The sequence below is a fragment of the Sciurus carolinensis genome, chromosome 1, assembly GCF_902686445.1.
Source record: "Sciurus carolinensis chromosome 1, mSciCar1.2, whole genome shotgun sequence".
Taxonomy (NCBI): domain Eukaryota; kingdom Metazoa; phylum Chordata; class Mammalia; order Rodentia; family Sciuridae; genus Sciurus; species Sciurus carolinensis.
Window position 1 is genome coordinate 192860795 of NC_062213.1, and position 19584 is coordinate 192880378.

Consider the following 19584-nt stretch of genomic DNA (forward strand, 5'->3'; position numbering starts at 1 on the left):
TCTGATTTTCAGAGTAACATTTCTACATTTTCTTTTCTTCTTCCTCCTTTCTATTACCTCCTCCTCCTCTTGGTCTTCCTCCCTTTTCCACTAACTTCAATTAAGTATCAGTGGATTTTAAAATGAAAAGTTGTTTTAAGCCAGAAAACTGCACCTGGTGCCTTTGCACAGTGTTTGATAAGCAGTCTGAAAGTGTGGTTATCTTATGTTGTCTTGGTGCTTTTGAAGAGACTTGCATTTTCTTTGTAGCTGATTGGGTATCTTGAGTTTCTTCAAGAAACGTAGGCATTTTCTTGAGGTCCACCTTCATGTCTTTTGTTTCAGTATGTGTTGCAGTGTCTTTTTTCTGCTGCCTATTATCTTCATCACATTATAATTTTGCCATAGACAAATGCACTTTAATTCCCTGGCTTTTGAGGTAGTATAGAGACTGCCCTTGCGTGGTTTTATTTTACACTCTCTTCAGGGAATTGGTCCATTTCAGCATTACACACAGGCTGAACATACAAAATGATTTTTGGTAGGTTGATCTGAGAAATCTGAAGTTTATCCTAATTAGGTAGTGTTGAAATTATTTGGAAGAATTTAGTTGTCCATTCATCAATATGTTTTTGCATCTTTGGTGATACGAAAAATTCAGTATGTATTCATGACTTTTTTTTTTAAATAAAGCAACCTCAATTGTAGCTCACTTATTTTTATGTGGACTTAAAACAATTGTTTAGCTTTTAAACTTGGTCATTTTTTCTTTTAAATCTGTGAATGGGATTAGCAAATTAATCTTAGAACAAAAATTAATGTGAAAGTTGTGCTTTTTTTTTGTGTAAGTGAGGTGGAGAAAACCCAAGCCACCAATCAGCATGTTGAACTAGAGACAACAGGGACTTATTTCACCCAATATGGTATTTGAAGCAGAGCTAGGAAAATTTGAAGTCTTTAAATCTTGATTAAGTGGTCTGTGGGTGTTTATTCTGTTTTTAATCCAAACTTCTAAAAACTGTTTAAGAATTGAGAGCTGAGGGACTTTTAGGACTTTGTGGTGATTTGTTGATCTGCTCACCAGGACACAACAGCTGCTTTTGTTAATCAGCGATTCTACCTTCAGTAAATTTAAGCCTTTATTTAACTTGGTGTACATGAAGATCCTTAAAGATCTAATGCTTTCATGTACATTTTCTATAGTTTTACAGGATTATTATTGCAAATTTAGGTCAGATACATCACAAAAGGCATAAACTATTATTTTGGATAGAGGTTATTAGCAGCATGTGTACAAATTAGTTTAGATAAATCATGCATTGTCCTACAAACTAGTTATTTCTGGCTTAATGTAATATAGCTCCTGAATTTTTTCCAGCAGCATAATAAAATGGCTAATCAGGTGAATGGTAATGCGGTACAGTTAAAAGAAGAGGAAGAACCAATGGATACTTCCAGTGTAACTCACACAGAACACTACAAGACACTGATAGAGGCAGGCCTCCCACAGAAGGTGGCAGAAAGACTTGATGAAATATTTCAGACAGGTATAATATGCATTTCTTGTTTCTGACTGGTTATGAAAGTGAGGGCAAACCACTTTGAATTTTATAGTTTTTTAAGGTTAAATAATGCTTATTGTTTTTGATCTGTGTAGAGCTGAATATTTGTTACTTTCCCTTCATTGAGGACATATTGGGTTTGACTTTGATATTCTTATTTCATTATTTTGAAGCCGCCTTAGTGTTGAATATGCAGTCTTAGTTGTTTCAGAATAGAGCATCAATTTGTCTTAGATTTACCACCAATTAAAATGTATGTTTCAGCATACCAAATTTTGCATTTTTTTTCTTAACCTTAAATCAGTCATCATTTTGCTTTTACTTTTCTCCTTTTAGCTTCTTAAAAGTGATTGTTAAATCAGCTTAGGTCTGATTAGGTGGCTTAATAAGAGGAATAGTTAGAATGTATTGTCTGAAACGATAATAAATGTCAGACTCCTTGAGAGTGTGGTCTTTCTAGTTTCCAGTGAACAGAAATCCACATCTCTCTGTAATTTGGAAGTGTTTGGTTTGTAACAGTGCCTTTTTTTTTTTTTTTTTTTTTTTTTTTTTAAATCCAGAAGTCCCATGGTTAAGTGCTTAAGCAAATTTGAACATCTTAATATGGTTGGTTGTAAGTGGTTTGAAGTTTGAAAGAGGGAGAGAAATATTTACCCTTAGGGAGTATTGTTCGTAAATAAATGTGTCCTCCTCCTTTGGGGCCATAGATGGAAACTTTCTTCCTCTGTGTTTTGTGTGCCTATTCAGATTTGGGGAGAGGTAAAGAGAGAAAAAGAACTGAATTGTCTCATTCAGAAATGTGTCTTAAGTACAGTAGACAAATACCTGCTTTTTTTTTTTTTTTTTTTTTTGTCCCTAAAAAAAAAAAAAAATTTAAATCTAGGCAGCTTAGGATAATTTTAGACACTAAAATGACTTATAAAAATGACTCCTGGGTGATGGTTCCATTTGAAAATTAGTCCTCAGGAACTTTCTGTGACATTCTGCCTTAGAGAATTGGCAGTGATCTGCTTAGAGATGCTCTCCCATAGAGTGTTTTTGTTATTGCAAAGAGGCTGATGTTTTGGGTGTAGGATTGGATTGACAGGATGGATTGATGAGTGTCCTGAGTTGTGGCTTTGGGTGGTGGTATAAAATATTCAAGCTAAAAAAAAAAAAACTCCATTTATTTATGCTCATTTTGAGCTTTTAAAGCAAATCATGGCAACTTTTTTTTTTATAAAATGTAACTTTGCAAGTGGCATTGCATTTATTTAAAATTTATTTACTGTATGGAATAAAGTTCTTTCTGGTTTTACCAAAATGGAGTCAACTTTTGTGTTAGTTCATATGGACTTGGGGGTTTTAATCTGTAAACTATTTCCATTTTATATTGGATCAATTCTGAAATAGCTTCTTTATATATAAATAATAAGTACCACAAACAATAGAATTAAGAAAGTTTATTTTAAACTTAGTAGATGTTCTGTGTGCAGTTAAATATAGTACATATGTAGAATGCAGTGCATATATTTCCTGTATAGTTTATTTGTAAGTCCATAAAATTCTTATTGCCATTTGAAAAAGATTGTCATTATTGACAGTGTTTTGAATGCCACAGCATCTTTTTAAATCTCAGCTTGTATCAGAACAAAGAATGCCTTAAAATACGACTTTCAGAATTGATTAATCAAGCTGCACTTGCATAGAAGAGTTAAAAATTATGCCTTTCCACATTCTGACTGCAGCAAAGTAGATGCTTAGATAAACAAATGCATTTCAGTTTCTCTTTAGTGCTAAGGAGGAAAATTTTGCCTTTGACTTTCTGGAAAGTGGAAAGAGGTAAAATTGGTTTTCATGTTTTCCTCCACCTCTTATGTAGTAAATGACTGTACCAACACATAATTTGAAGGTTTATTTTTGAGAAATAGTGTATTTTTACATTCTAACATAAACCAGAATTTGTTAAATGAATGCTTTTAGTCTGTAGGACAGTATGTGTATCAGATTTAACTTTCACACTGTCAAGCCTTACAGAGTTTGGGGAGTTGGAAATTAATTTTAGAATTTTTTTTCTTTTTTTGTGGATTGAAATTCATGTTTAATAAGTGTTGACATTTTATCTTTTATTTCCATATTTGTACTTGACCTTTCTACTTAGTATTTGTGCAGCTGCATACATGCATAGTTAAATGAAAAGTATAGTGATAGTATATGCAGTTCTTAATAGACTTCTAATAGAACAGTTTAGCTTACCCCTGTTTTTGCAATAATATTACCCCTTTTTAATTTAATTTTTAGGATTGGTAGCTTATGTCGATCTTGATGAAAGAGCAATTGATGCTCTCAGGGAATTTAATGAAGAAGGAGCTTTGTCTGTACTACAACAGTTCAAGGAAAGTGACTTATCACATGTTCAGGTAAGGTCATTACTCAGAAATGCCTTTGAACAGTTAATGACCTGAAATTATTGTACTATCACCGAACTTTTCTTCTTGTGGAAAAGTGATCATTTGTTTGTTACTACCTCTTTCTTTAAAAAAAAAAAAAAAAAAAAAAAAAATTAGCGTAAGGGGGGAAAATGACCTCCTGTGGCAAAGGGTTTCAGAAGCACAATTATAAAACTAAAGACTCAGTAAGTTATTTTAAAAACTTAAAATCAAAACCACAGTTAGATGACTGTTGCTGTTAGGTTTGTACATGTCTGAATTGCTCAGATTTTTAACATTTTTGGATTATCTGATACTCTTTTATTATCTTGGATGGAAATAATGTAGGTGGGAGGAATAATTTCAGCCATCTGGCAAAGATAGTCCAGATTCAGTTAAATATCAACAAATGAAAGGCTGTTTTCCAGTGTAGAAGGTAAGCTCCCTGAGGTCTACACTGTCTTGATGCTGTCTGATCCAGTCATGGGCACATAGTAACCACTCAGCAAATATTTGTCGACTGAATATTTTGTTAAAATTTCAGTCTTCTGAAATTTAAATTTAATTGTGTATTTGGCACCTCAAAGATTCCTGGTGATTCTTTTTATTGAATTATTTGCCTGTTTTAGAACAAAAGTGCATTTTTATGTGGAGTTATGAAGACCTACAGGCAAAGGGAGAAACAGGGCAGCAAGGTGCAAGAGTCTACCAAGGGACCCGATGAAGCCAAGATCAAGGTAAAACTTGACTCGGTTAGTTGTAATGTTTGATGAAAAGCTTTAATTCAAACTCTCCCTTATTCCTTGTTCTTCTGGCTATGAGTGACATGTTTATTAATTCTTCTGATAATGGCTTCTTGGATTGATCCAGTAATGTGTTTTGGTTCACTTTTTTCCCCAAGCACTTTGTTTCTTTTCTTTTGGCAAGGAGGTGTTAACACTACTTTCCTCCTTTTGAATTTTCACTTAACTTTAATACCTTTATAAAATGGGAGTAGTAATTGCACCTAACTCATAGTTCTGAGGTTTAAATGAATTAACATATGTAAAGCACTTAGAATGGTGCCTAGAATATGGGAAGAACTACAAACAGTGATTAGCATGATTGTTACTTAAATAAACTGCTCTGAAAGGTAAATATAGAGCTTTTAGTGAAAGATAAACAAACCAATTCCTTAGTTAAATGGATATTGATGTCCTGCTGCAGTAATAGACTCACCCATTCCCTGCTGGGGATCAAACCCAGGGCTTCACTTGCTAGGGAAGTGAACTACATCCCCAGCCCAGACTCCCCCCATCCCCACCCCTTTCCTGCACTGGTGTGGGACCTCTTACCTGCTAGGCAAGCACTCTCCTTTTTTTTGAGATAGTGTCTTAATAAGTTTTCCAGGCTGGCCTACAACTTTTGATCCTCCTGTGTGAGATTATAACTGTGTACCACCACACTGAGCTTCAGATTTTAAAATTTGAAATAATTATTTAATGTTGAAAATGTTGAAATTGTTTGTACAGGTGGTTTGTTTAGATAAGAAATCTAACTTGTAGTTCCTGTCACATAACTAATTATATAGAGCTCCTTTGTACTCCCCCACATAAAGTGGCATAGCCCCATTCTTTATAAAAATTTTAATTAATTAGGTGAATAATAAGTTACTTAAAAAATAACTTATTAATGTTCATTAAATAGGCCATAGCATTTCCCTGAAGCTGGCTATTTGATTTTGGTAAGGTGTATATTATAAATGTAATATGTGTGTATTATGTATTTACATGTTATTTGTATTATATGCATATTAGGCTTGTATTCTATATTACATGTATTTCTGTTTAAAAGTAGAGAGCTTTGAATCAAAGGTAGGAGAATGGAAGGTCCAAGTCTTGCAACTCTGTGGAATGCCAGAGTTTAGTGAACTTAATGATCTCTCAAATCTGTTGTTGCTCTGACATCATATAATTTAAAAAACATGAAAGTGTAAAATTCTTTCCTTTCTGGGTACATTGCATTTCCTTGTTTTTTTTTTTTCTGTAGAAGTTTCATATAAATGTTGCTTCAGTTACAATACAAGCTCCTTCAGGGCAAGGACATTATCTTCTATGATTCCTCTTGAGAGCCTAATATAATGTTGAGAGGAAGATTGGTAATCAGGAAACAAAGTTTTGTTTGTTTTTTGAAATCTGAATATGTTTTTTTGGTAACTACCAAGTTTCAAGTCTGTACTGTGTGAGAAATTATCCAGTTCTTATGGAGTTCTTGATATAGCAGAAGTATGAAACAAAAGCATCAAGCAAAATGTTAAATTGTGTAACTTTGAGTACAATGGAGTGAAAAGTAGCAAGACATGAATGTGCTTGATATAAATGAGAGAAGCTACATGAAAGAGGAGTTTTTTGGTGGGTACTAGGGATAGAACCAGGGGTACTTCACGACTGACCTTCATCCCCAGAGCTTTTTACTTTTTATTTTGAAACAGAGTCTTGCTAAGTTGCTGAGGTTCTCGCTAAGTTACTGAGATTCTCGCTAAGTTACTGAGACTGGCCTGGAACTTACAATCCTCCTGGGAGAGTCTTGGGGGTTACAAGCATGTGCCATCACTCCTGGCAGGTTTTCTGATTTTTAAAGGACAAGAGAACATTTTGTTTCAAAAAATTACTAGTGGAAATAAGGATGGTATATAATGGAAATGAGTAAGGAAAAATGGTCTAATTGAAGTACAGAAGGTGAAAGATGAAGAATACTGTAGTACATCAGTATGAATAGGTAGCATGGGGTTGGTTTATATACAATGTTTAATAATCCTTGCCCCCTTTTTTCTGTTCCCATTTATAACAGAAAAGTGGTGTGTGTTTAAAGATTGAATTTGCCTATGACTCTTTCCATTAAGAAGGAAGGAAGTAGTTAAATAAAGAGGGGGCAATGTGAAACCAGGGTGAATTTTTAAAAAATTATTTATTCTTTAGTTTTTTAGATGTTGATAGGCCTTTATTTTATTCATTTATGTATATGTGGTGCTGAGAATCGAACCCAGTGCCTCACACATGCTAGGCAAGTGCTCTGCCACTGAGCCACAACCCCAGCCCAACTTTTTTTTTTGTGGTGCTGGGGGGATTAAACCCAGGGCCTTTTACGTGCAAGGCAGGCATGGTACTGACTGAGCTATATTCCCAGTTCCTCAATTTTTTTTTTTTTTTTAACCTAACTATGAAATACATACCCTAGCCAGGTGTGATGCCACATATCTAATTCTGTAATTCCACTATTCTTTTTTTGGGGGGAGTGGGTGAACACAATACCTTTATTTTATTTATTTGTTTTTATGTGCTGCTGAGGATCCAGCCTAGTACCTCACACTTGGTAGGCAAATGCTCTAACACTGAACTGCAACTCCAGCCCTAATCCCACTATTCTTGAGGCTGACACAGGAGGATTGCAAATTCAAGATGAGCCTGGGCAATTTAGTGATACCCTGTTTCAAAATAAAATTTAAAAAGAGAAGCCAAGTGTGGTGACACATGTCTGTAGTCCCAACTACTGGGGAAATTGAGGTGGGGGAATCACAAGTTTATGGCCAACTTGGACAGTTTATCGAGACCCTGTCAAATTTTAAAAAGGACTGGGGATATAGCTCAGTGGTAGAGTGCTTGCCTGTCCTATACAAGTCTCTGACTTCAGTCCTCAGTACTGCAAAACAAACATATCCTAAGATGTTAGGGTACCTTTTTAAAAAAAGTATTCTTTGTTGAGGTGTCTCTTGAAAATGATTAATATACTGATACATGTGTGAGTGGTTATGTATACAAGAATAAACATATATAATTACCTCTAGGCCTTGCTTGAGAGGACTGGTTATACTCTGGATGTCACCACAGGACAGAGGAAGTATGGTGGTCCTCCACCAGACAGTGTATACTCTGGTGTTCAGCCTGGCATTGGAACAGAGGTGAGTGTTCTTTAGCTGTTTGCCAATGTCTTCCCATTTTGTTTAACTGTTCTATCTACTATATGATAGGAGAAGATACTTGATTCCTTTCAAAATGTACCTATTGTTATGTTGGGGATATTCATACATATTTTGCTACCGTTTTTAGAAGGAGAATCTTTGTATAGATACCCACACATCTTGTAAAGAAATGTGGAATTCTTGGAAGTGGTTGCTTAAACTATATTACTAGCAATAACCATAATAAGGGAGAAGCAATTGTTTTCTTCTGTTTTTTTTTTCCTTTTGAATTTTTGGTGCTGGTCATTGAACCCAGGACTCTTACATGCTAAGCATACTCTCTTCCACTGAGGGTCACCTCTGGCCCTGTTCTTGTTTTTTAATGTCAATAATTTTGAACTGTGTTTGTCTTGCCTCTTTGCCTTCCCCCATTGTGTGTAATGTACTTTAGTATTTACTGAGAGACGTTGATGGGAATAGATTGCAAAAGGGAAGGATATGGTACCAAAGAAAAAAGGTCGAGCACATTGGTCCATACTTAAACAAAGAAATAGTTTCTGTTCTGTCTGTGCTTTCATAAAAATGCCTTCCCTGTGCCTTTATGTTCTAATCCTTTAAGTGGAGAAAACTGCCAAAAAGTAACCTCTGTGATAGTGTGGACCTCTGCTGATTCAGTGTCTCTGTTTGTTTATTTTGGAGTGCTGGGGATTGGACTTGGGGACTTGGGCATACTAGGCAAGGGCTCTACCACTGAGTCACATCACCAGTCCTTCTGTTGTCTTTAGTGGCTAGCAGAATGCCAGGAACATAGTATTGTACAGTATTTTTTTAAAGATTTATGGTGGTCATTTCCTTAGAATATTGAAATCATGGCCTTCTAGGTTTCTTTAAAACAAAGTGTTCCTTAGGTGATGTCAGTTAAATATTGAAGATGTCATTTAGGTACTGGTGTTCTTATTGTTAGGTATTTTTTAGAGTTAAAATATTTAACTGATCTTATTATTATTAGATATAAGAGTTCCAAGAAATTTTAAGTATACTTTTTTTTTTGGTACCAGGAGTGCTTACCCACTGAGCCCCAACCCTAGCCCTTTTTATTTTTTATTTTTTTAAGACAGGGTCTCCCTAAGTTGCTTAGGACCTTGTTAAGTTGCTGAGGCTGGCTTCAAACTTGTGATCCTTCTGTCTCAGCCTTCTGTGCTGCTGGGATTACAGGCATGCATGCACCACTGTAGCTGGCTTTAAGTTCAGTCTTTTTTTTTTTTTTTTTAAGTTGTAGATGGACACAATACCTTTATTTATTTACTTACTTTTATGTGGAGCTGAAGATCAAACCCAGTGCCTCATATGTGCAATGCAAGTGCTCTGCCACTGAGCTACAACCCCAGCCTCAGAATCTTGATTCCCTTTTGAGTAACTTTAAAGGAAACAGTAATGCCTTAGTAAGACTTCAATGATATACTGTCAAAAGCTAAATCTTTTTCTTTGTTTTATCTTTGTTTTTTTTTTTAAGTTGTTGATGGACCTTTATTGTATTTATGTATATGCGGTGCTGAGAATTGAACCCAGTGCCTCACACATGCTAGGCGAGCATTCTACCACTGAGCCACAACCCCAGTCCCTAAATCTTACTTTTCAAGTAACAAAAATAATGATTATTAGTTCTAATTTTGAAGACAAGCAAAGATGGCATCATTTAACATAACTTTTTATATCTATGTTAACTAATTCAGTTGTGTGTTCTCGTTGTACAGAATGGTTATTGGTCTTTGTTCTTTGAACTCCTTTTTAATGTTATTAGAATTAATATTCTATTTCTCAATATTTAACATTATTAAAAGAAATTCTAAGCATCCTTTTTTTGGGGGGGGGGGCGGTGCTGGAGATTGAACCCAGGGCCTTGTGCTTGACAGGCAAGCACTCTGCCAACTGAGCTATCTCCCCAGCCTTGCTTGCTTATTTATTTATTTATTTATTTATTTATTTATTTATTTATTTTTGGCGGTGCTGGGGATCGAACCCAGGGCCTTATGCTTACAAGGCAAGCACTCTACCAACTGAGCTATCTCCCCAGCCCTCAGTCTTTATTTTTAATGATACCTGAATCATCTACATGTTATTTTGAGTCTGTTTAAAAATTAATTACTTAGCTTGTGCAGTGCACAGGCCTGTAATTCCAGTGACTTGGGAGGCTGAGTCAGGAGGATCCCAAGTTCAAGGCCAGCCTGGACGACTTAGAGAAACCCTGTCTCAAAATAAAAAATAAATAAACGAAAGTCTGGGAATGGGAGCTGGAGGTAGAGCACCCCTGGATACCACACACAAAATTTTTTTCATATTACTTATTGTAATATAATGTGAATGTTTCATGATTATTGATAGAGTTGGAATTGAGACTGAATCATCTAGGTTCCTTGCAGGAGTGAATGTCATCACTGGAAATCTAGACTACAAGTGAATAATATTTTAGTCTTATTTTTCTTTTGTCCTCTTAACAGCCTCCCCATCCTTCATCTTTATTTTCATTTTCTGCCATGAATCCTTTGAAATCTACATTTTTATTTTATAAACTCGCTGTCTCCCCAGTGCTGGGAATTGAACCCATGGCGTCATGTGTGCTAGGCAAGTGCTTATATCACTGAGCCACATTCTCAGCCCTATATTTTATATGCTTTTTAAGTAGTATAGAAACTTGGTTCAGTTTTCCTGAACTGTAGCATGTATTTTTTTCTAATGGTTTTAAATTTTGCTTAGTATTAGTTGGTTTTTCCTTTTTAGACCCTCATACAAAATGAGTAGATTAAAAATAGAACTACTTTGCCTTTGCCTTTTTTTTCACATTACCTTTATTTAGTTAATTAATTTATTTTTATTGTGATACTGAGGATTGAACCCAGTGCCTCATACGTGCCAGGCAAGTGCTCCACCACTGAGCCACAACCCCAGTCCTTTTTTCTTGTTTTTAAGGTTACCTAAAACACCTCTATGAGGGGACTACAGTTTAAACTTAGCAATAGTATGTAGCAGTCAGCATGTTGTGTGCCTGTATTTCCCAGTTGTTACATTTATCTTAGTCTTGTTCCTCCAACTAGTTATAAAATCCTTAGGAATAAGAATTAAGTCTACATAATCCTTTTACATTTTTCACAGTGCCCAGCTTGGTACAAAATTGGTTATATCTATTTTATAATTATGGAAATGAACTTTTTCAGCCCATTTAATTGGTTTCAATAATATACTCAGTGGAGACTTATTTTATCTTTGCTTTATTTCTTATATTGCACTGCTTTTTTAGGAAAAAGATGTATTTTTATATATATTAACTATTATTGCACATACAGCAGATATTGTTGCAGTAAAATTCCTATATGAAATTACCTACTTAAGCCATACTTGTCAACCAGTTTATTACAACAAAATCTTATGTAAAATTTTACATTCTTCCCATAAAGATAGATTTCATGAGATTTGGCTTATCTTTGTTGAAAATGAAAGTTTTGATTTTGAAAAATAGGTGTTTAATGTGTTGTGTTGCTGATCTAATAAACATTGATTCTAACTGGTATCATTTTTGATTCTATAAAGTTTTGGGTTTTGTTCTTTGTTTTGTTATAGTCATTAAAATATTTTAGGTCTTGATTGAGTACTTTGACATTAGGGTCAATGCCTTAGACCATGGTAGTATTAAAATTAAATTATGAGAAGACATTTAGACTCCTCTTTGGAACAGATATACTGTAAATTATTCCGATAGGTGAGCACTCATTAACAGATAGTGTTACTAAGTATTGTCTTGAGAAATAAACAAGAATGATGATGGGTATTAATTTTGAAATGCATTTTTTTAGTGTGTCTAGGCCCTCACCTGATGACAGTCTCTTTGTATTATTTGGCTAGTATTAAAACAGAAGCAAGTTCTATTTGATTTGTTTCTATAACATAAATGTGATGTATGTGAGGATCATGGGTATATATAATAAATTCTTTTTAGTTTTTTGAGGCTGGGTCTTGCTACATTGCCCAGGCTGGTCTCCAGCTCCTGGACTCAAGTGCACCTCCCACCTCAGCCTCCAGGTAGCTGCAGCCACCATGACAGCTATAATACATTTATTTGTTTGAAGAGCATAACACTGGTGTTCTGTAGAGGAATTAAAAAGCTGGGAGTGGTGGTGCATGCCTATAATTTCAGCAGCTCAGGAGACTGAGGCAGGAGAGGATTGCAAGTTCAAAGCCAGCCTCAGCAATTTAGTAAGGCCCTAAGAAATTTAGTGAGACCCTGTCTCAAAATTTTAAAAAATTTTAAAAAAGGCTGAGGATGTGACTCAGTGGTTATGCACCTCTGGGTTCAATCCTCTGATACCAAAGAAGAAAAAAAAGAAATGGTTGATTTCCTATCCTTCCCTCTCCAAGAGGCTTTCTTTGTTCTTGTTGAAATATACCATGAATAGATTGTAGAGAACTAAAAATTTTCTCAAACCTTGATGACTAGTGAGTAAAGAAACAACTGTTATTATGATGTCCACTAGATTTTGTTGGTCTAAGTTTTTTAAAACCTATTTTTTAGCCTTTTGAATTTTTAAATTTCAAGTTAAATTGATCCTGAAATGAGGTCATTTTTCTGTATCTCAGATAAAGCAGTGTTTTCAACCTTGGCCTTTTTCTTCATGGATTTTATTGAGTACAAAAATATGTTAGTATTTTTCTAAAATGAAACTATTTGTATGTAAAATCCGTAAGTTGGGCTATTAACAGAGTACAAGGAGCTTGTTTTTGTGAATCCTTTCTGTTAAGTGATTACTCAGTTTTTTAAGTTACTTTTTCTGAAAGGACATATATTTTTACTTTAGGTTCGGTCTAATGAAAGCAAACCTGACTGGATCTAAAAATAAGGCACAAGTGTTATAGAAGTAGTATAAGGACAAGGCAGTTGCCTTATGCTTGTAGTCCCAGCATTCAGAGACTGAGGCGGGGGGTTCCCTTGAGTCTAGGAGTTCAAGACTAGCCTGAGCAATACATGAGGATACATGTCTCCAAAAAGTAATAATAATAAAACAAAATAATAAGGTAGTAATATAAGTATCTGACACTTAGCTATTTGTTATATGTATTATTTTCATAATGTCATTGCGTGCCTCCTTTCTTTGCATATATTTAGTGGGTAGGGAGAAAATATGAATGATAAAAGGTGTAAGTAAGTACCATTGCACTATGTTAATAGAAACATAAAGCAAATCTTACTTCCCAGCCCTTTTTTTTTTTTTTTTTTTTTTTGCATGTATTTGCTGGGCATCCAACCCAGACCTCTTGTGTGTGCTAATAAGCACACGCTCTACTCCTGAGTTACAATCCCCAGTCCTCCAGAACAATTCTGAATTCCACAGTTACAAATACACTCACATAGCTGGGCGTGGTGGTGTATGCCTGTAATCCCAGCGGCTCAGGAGACTGAGGCAGGAGGATGGTGACATGAGTTCAAAGCCAGTCTCAGCAACTTGGTGAGGCCCTAAGCAACTCATTGAGACCCTTTCTCTAAATAAAATATAAAAAAGGTCTGGGGATATGGATTAATGGTAAAGTGCTACAGATACACTCAAATAAAAATACTCTTAATCAGTTAAGGCCAAAGAGTCTGGCTATACCCAAAAATACATTTCATTATTAATACTAATCATTCTTATGTATTTCTTGCCTCAGGTCAGGTCAGTATCTTTTTTTAGTGCTCTGACCTGTTAATAAAAATTTTTTTTTTCTTTTGGTACTAGGGATTGAACTCAGGGGTGCTTAAGACCTTGGCGAGTTGCTGAGGCTGGCTTTGAACTTGTGATCCTCCTGCCTCAGCTTCCCCAGTCATTGGGATTACGGGCATGTGCCACCGTGCCCAGCTAATAAATGTTTTTTGATTGAAACAGAATGGTATTTGATTGATACACAGGGTGGTATAGCTGAAGTTGTTGAAAAGGCATCAGATTCTGAGTTTTTTTAAAGATAGATCTAACTGGATTTATTGACAGGTTGACTATATGAGAGAAAGGAGCCAAGGATGACTTCAAGGCTTTTGACCTGAGCAGCTAAAAGAATGGAGTTGCCATTTACTGAAATGAGGAACACTGTAGAGAAGAGCAAGTTAGCAGGGTTGAAAACTAGTTCAGTCCTGGACATGTTATGAGTGAGATGTCTCTTGGACATCCAAGTGGAACCCTTAAGTAAGTAGTTGCTTATATGAGCCTGGAGTTCAGGGGAGAGACCTAACTGGAGATTGTAAATGTGGGAGGTATAGCATTTAAATGATATTTTAAAACCATAAGTTTGGAAGGAAGTGAATCCTTTAAAGGAAATCACCAAGGAAATGTTTGTAGCTAGTGCAGAGGTTTAAGATCTGAGCACCCCAGCTTTCCAGCATTTAAAGTTGAGATGAAGAGGAATCAGGAAAGGAGACTGAAAAGAAAGAACCAGAGGGGTAAAGAGAAAAAATAGGCGTATAGAGTCCTAGAAGTCAGCTAAACACAGTGTCAATGGAATGCGTGACTGGTCAGTTTTATCAGACTTTCCAGGTAAGATGAGAACTGAGAATGCTTGGTTGTAGCAACATGAAAGTTGTTAGTAACTTTGACAACATTGATGGTAAAAGCCAGATTTAGAGAATATTTAGAACCACATGTGAGAGATGAGGAATTTGAGATAACAAATGCATGTAGCTTTTTTGAGAAATGAACGATAGAGTCAAAGTACATTTCTGCTCAAATTTTAATGAAGAAATTACAACATTTGTGTGCAATTAAAAAGATCCAGTAAAGGGGCTGAAGTTGTGGCTCAGTGGTAGAGTGCTTGCCTGGCATGTGTGAGGCATGGGTTTCAATCCTCAGCACCACATAAAAATAAATAAAAAAGTAAAGCAAAGGTATTGTACATATACAACTTAAAAAAAAAAAAAGTTAAAAAAAGATCTAGTAGAAAAGAAAGTTTAAAGGTGAAATTATTGCTGGAGTAAGCATTGTTGAATAGGAGATGAGATGGGATCTAGTGCACAAGTTAAAAAGTATGAGGTAGCCTGGGCATGGAGGTGCACGTCTTTAATCCCAGCAACTTGGGAGACCGAGGCAGGAGGCTTGCAGATTTAAAGCCTGCCTCAGCAACTGTGCAAGGCACTAAGCAACTTAGCTAGACTCTGTCTCAAAATAGAAAATAAAAAGGGTTGGGGATGTGGCTTAGTGGTTAAGCACTTAAGCACTTCTGCATTCAATCCTTGGTACTGAAAAAAAGTATGAGGTATGTATTCATTCATACATCCAAAGATGAATAGCTGTTACATATCAGGCATGGTGTTCAGTGCTGGGAATGAAATAAGGAGTATGACATGGGTTCTCTTGGAAGTTCATTTCTTTTCGCTGGTTTTATTCCCAGCTGAAGAAATTGAAACTCGTTGATTAAGAAGCTTGCTCAAGGTAACGATGTTTTGGATTTTTTTTGTTGTTGTTTGTGGAGGAAAAGTTTATTTAAAGGCTTAGGGTTTCAGAGGTCTCAGTCCGTGTATAGCCAGTACCATCATGGCGGAAGAGTATGGCAGAGGGAAGCAGCTCACATGGTGATCAGATAGCAGAGAGCCTAAGATGTATTTTTGATTCCAGTATAATCTGATATCCACCTTCTCTCATATTCCTAGCACCTTCATTGCTGTTACCCTGCTAAGCCAACCCACCATCATATGTTGCCTGGATTGCCCTGTTACCCTGACTAGTCAGCCTGTTTATCCATACAGTTAATTTTCTTCCAGTTGTCTGAATGTTCCTTTTAGAACATAGGTCATGACCCAGTCATTTGTCTGCTCAGAACTCTCATGGCTTCCCAGCACATCTGGATTAAGCATAAGCTCCAAACAATGGAGCTTACAATTTAACAATTTAACTTAATTCTCCCTGCCTTTTTTTTTTTTTTTTTTTTTTTTTTTAAGTCGTAGATGGACACAATATTTTTATTTATTTTTATGTGGTGCTGAGGCTCGAACCCAGTGCTTCATATGTGCCAGGCAAGCACTCTACAACTGAGCCACAACCCCTCTGGCCCTTTTCTCTCTTTTTCTACCACTGTCACTGGAATGGCCCCTTTTATTCCAGGCATTGACCTGTTTTTTTGTTCTTCAAATGTTAAGTGTGTTCCCATTCCCTAAACTGAAGCTTTTTACTTAATTTTCTCTCTTAGGTCTCAGCTCAAATTACCTCCTTAGGAATGCCCTCCTATTTAAAGTACAACCTTATCACCTATCCCCTTTTCACCTTATTTTTTTCTCTTAATACCTCTTGAAATCATAGTTTTGGTATGTTTTGGTACCAGGGATTGAACCCAGGGGGCATTTAACCACTGAGCCACATCCCTAGCCCTTTTTATTTTTTCTTTTGGGGCAAGGTCTCACTAAGTTGCTGAGACTGGCTTTGAACTTGAGATCCATTTGCTTCAGCCACCGGAGTCATTGGGATTACAGGTGTGTGCTACCACACCCAGCTGAAATCATAGTTTATTTAACAATTTTTCCTTTGTGTTAGTAGATTATATGCTTAATGAATGCCCAGACATTGTGGTAGTCACTGTATTTCTAGAATCTGGAAGAATACATGACATGAGTTCAAGGTATGTGAACTTGTCTCATAAAAGATTTGGACAAGTTCTATTGATAGGGAGAGAGCCAGTTTTTTTGTACACACGAGGCATTATACAGTAGAGCAGCTTAATGTTGGTATTAAGAGTGATTGAGGGGCTGGGGATATAGCTCAGTTGGTAGAGTGCTTACCTCGCAAGCACAAGGCCCGGGTTCAAACTCCAACACCACAAAAAAAAAAAAAAGCAATCCCTTTATAATTTCTTTGGGCTGGGGAGATAGCTCAGTGGGTAGAGTGCTTGCCTCACAAGCACAAGGCCCTGGGTTCGATCCCCAGCACTGCAAAAAAAAAAAAAAAGAGTGATTGATATAGATGGTAATGGGAGAGATTGAAAGTAAGAGCTTTCTGTTCAAGGAAGTAGTTCCTTAGTCACCAGGCGGTGAATTGGGAGATGGATTGATAGTGGAGAACCACAGAGATTATGTTCTAAAGAGTAATAGGAAAAATCTGGAACTGAGTTGTGGCTCAGTGGCAGTGCACTTGCTTGGCATGTGAGGCCTGAGTTTGAGTCTCAGCACCACATATATATAAATAAATAAAATAAAGGTCCACTGACAATTTTTAAGAATTAAAAAAAAAGTAATAGGAAAAATCACTGGAGTGCGTTTTAGTTATGTTGATTTTAGGGAAAAGAATACATGTTAAAACATTTTCATCATAGTTTAGAAAATATAACTAAGGAAAAAGTAAAATTAGAATTTTTAACATGCATTGATAACCACTGTTAGCATTATTCTGACATATATATATTCATAGTTGTCTATACATATATCTACACACACATATTCAAAAAATTGCTTGCCTTATTGGTGATTTGAGGTAAAATGAAGACAACCAAGAGAAATCGTTATTTTACTGTATTATTTTGTGTGTGTGTGTGTGTGGTGCAGGGGACCCAGGGCCTAGACAGTGGGAGATAGAGAATTAGTTCCTGGGATGTAGATCAAGGAGATGACATAGCTATAGGCTTTGGGAATGGATGTTAACTTTTAAAAACTTAAGGAAATACAGTGAAGGAGGAGACTGTGAATGAGGATAGGGACCTTAAGGAGATAGGGAATTGGAATAGCTGATGTGTGAGAATCATAGGAAGTGAGCATGATTGTTTTGGAAAGATTGTCTTGGATACCTGTTGTAGAGCTGAACTATAGAAACTTAATGTCCAGTGATAATTTTAGTGTCTTTTGGATTGCTGTTATTCCTGCATTATCTGTCTGTTCAGAATGTAAAATATTGATGCAGGTGAGTTTCACTGAGAAATTTCTCTCATGTAAATATTTGTTTCTTTTTTAGAGTATGTAAATTGCAAATGTTTAACAAATACTCGATTCGATGTTGACATTTCTGAGAATTAAAATTAGTCAAGTATGAGTTTTTTTTTTTTTTTTTTTTTGGTGGTGGTACTGGAACTTGAACCCAGGGCCTTGCACATGTTAAACAAGAGCTATACTACTGAACTACATCCCCAGCCCATTATTTTAAGACAGGGTCTTGCTAAATTGCCTTGGCTGACCTTGAACTTGGCAGTTCTTTGCTCAGCCTCCCAAGTAGCTAAAATTATAGTCTTGTACCCCTGTGCCTGACTAATACTGAGTTTTGGACTGTTTACTTATCATTATTGTATATTATAATTTAACCCTATTTATACTGTATGATTTTATAATTAAAGATACATCAGGTTCTCTAAATACTAAAAAAAATCTTTATTTCATGCCTTAAAATTTAATATCCTGGCCAGGTGCTGTGGTGTACACCTGTAGTCTTAGCCACTTTGGGAGACTGAGGTGGAAGGATCACTTGAGCCCAAGAGTTCAAGGTCAGCCTCAGCAACATAGTGAGGCCTTGTCTCCAAAAAAAAATTTTTTTCGATATCCTGATAGAAAAACGAATAAAGCACTGGAGTTTCTGTAAAGTACCAAGTTTGCTATTTAAGTGATCAAAAATTTTAGAATTGAGAAAATTTGAGAATGGCCATACCAATCTTATATTATTCTTTTTAAAAAAAAATACAAAAAGCATATTTCCATGAAGTTATATATACTCTTTATTGGTTATGAGGAAAAGACAAGTATAAAAATTCAAATTAAAGTTGTTAACAAGTGCAAATTTTGCATGCCCTTATCAGTTTCCATTTTTCAGTATAGGTTATTGTTCTTTGTTAAATCCTAAAATTATTATAAAAATTAGAGTTACCTTTGGTTCTGCAAGTCAACTGCAAGATTCAGTTTGTCTTTATTTGTTCTTAACCATTTTCTCTGCTCCCCTTGTGTCTGTCTGTGTGGCAGGGGGTGGGACAGTAGTAGGCTCTAAAATTACAAATCAGTTTGGGGTTTTAATCAGGAGGTTTTATTTCAGGTCTTTGTAGGTAAAATACCAAGAGATTTGTATGAGGATGAGTTGGTGCCCCTGTTTGAGAAGGCTGGACCCATTTGGGATCTACGACTTATGATGGATCCTCTGTCTGGTCAGAACAGAGGGTATGCGTTTATCACCTTCTGTGGAAAAGAAGCTGCACAGGAAGCTGTTAAACTGGTATGTGATAAACAAATGTCTACTGTCTAGCAGGTTACTATTTGAGAGAATAAACTCAATTAAAAATATTTGCAGTTAATATTGTTTCATTTTCTATTGTTGCTTTGAATGTTTTTGTATTGGCTAAGTTGATATGTGACCTTTGCTATTTTTTCTATTAACAGTAATAAAAAAACAAAAACCCAAGAAATAATGTTTATAGAAAGTCTTCCATGATTCTAAGAAGTTAATCATTAGATTGATTGGTATCATTAAAGTATTTGGCCTCTACAGTCTTTCTTTTGGTTTTAAAAATTTTAAAAATGATGTCTCTTCTTTTTTTTTTTTTTTCGGTGCTGGGGATTGAACCCAGGACCATGTGTTTGCGAGGCAAGCACTCTGTCAACTGAGCTACATCCCAGCCCAAAATGATGGCTCTTCATGCAGTTAAATTTTAGGATTCACGTTCAGGTATAATGAAGTCTCAGCTGGGTTCTGGAGGACACATCTGGATGACAACTTTTAGGATTCAGTTC

The 19584-nt window shown here is 35.8% G+C and overlaps 1 protein-coding gene across 5 annotated transcripts in view; it reads left to right on the top strand.

Annotated features, from left to right (window-relative positions):
- Positions 1-19584, top strand: part of Hnrnpr (heterogeneous nuclear ribonucleoprotein R) — a 33238-nt gene that overhangs the window by 1933 nt on the left and 11721 nt on the right. For 2 of the 5 annotated variants that reach the window (XM_047555900.1, XM_047555917.1), the window contains exons 2-6: positions 1358-1526; positions 3822-3940; positions 4579-4686; positions 7773-7886; positions 18893-19069. In XM_047555900.1, coding sequence (XP_047411856.1) covers positions 1370-1526; positions 3822-3940; positions 4579-4686; positions 7773-7886; positions 18893-19069 — 675 coding nt within the window. In that variant the 5' untranslated portion in view covers positions 1358-1369. The remainder of the gene's footprint in view (positions 1-1357; positions 1527-3821; positions 3941-4578; positions 4687-7772; positions 7887-18892; positions 19070-19584) is intronic. The other 3 variants (XM_047555928.1, XM_047555938.1, XM_047555907.1) reach the window with 2 other exon arrangements.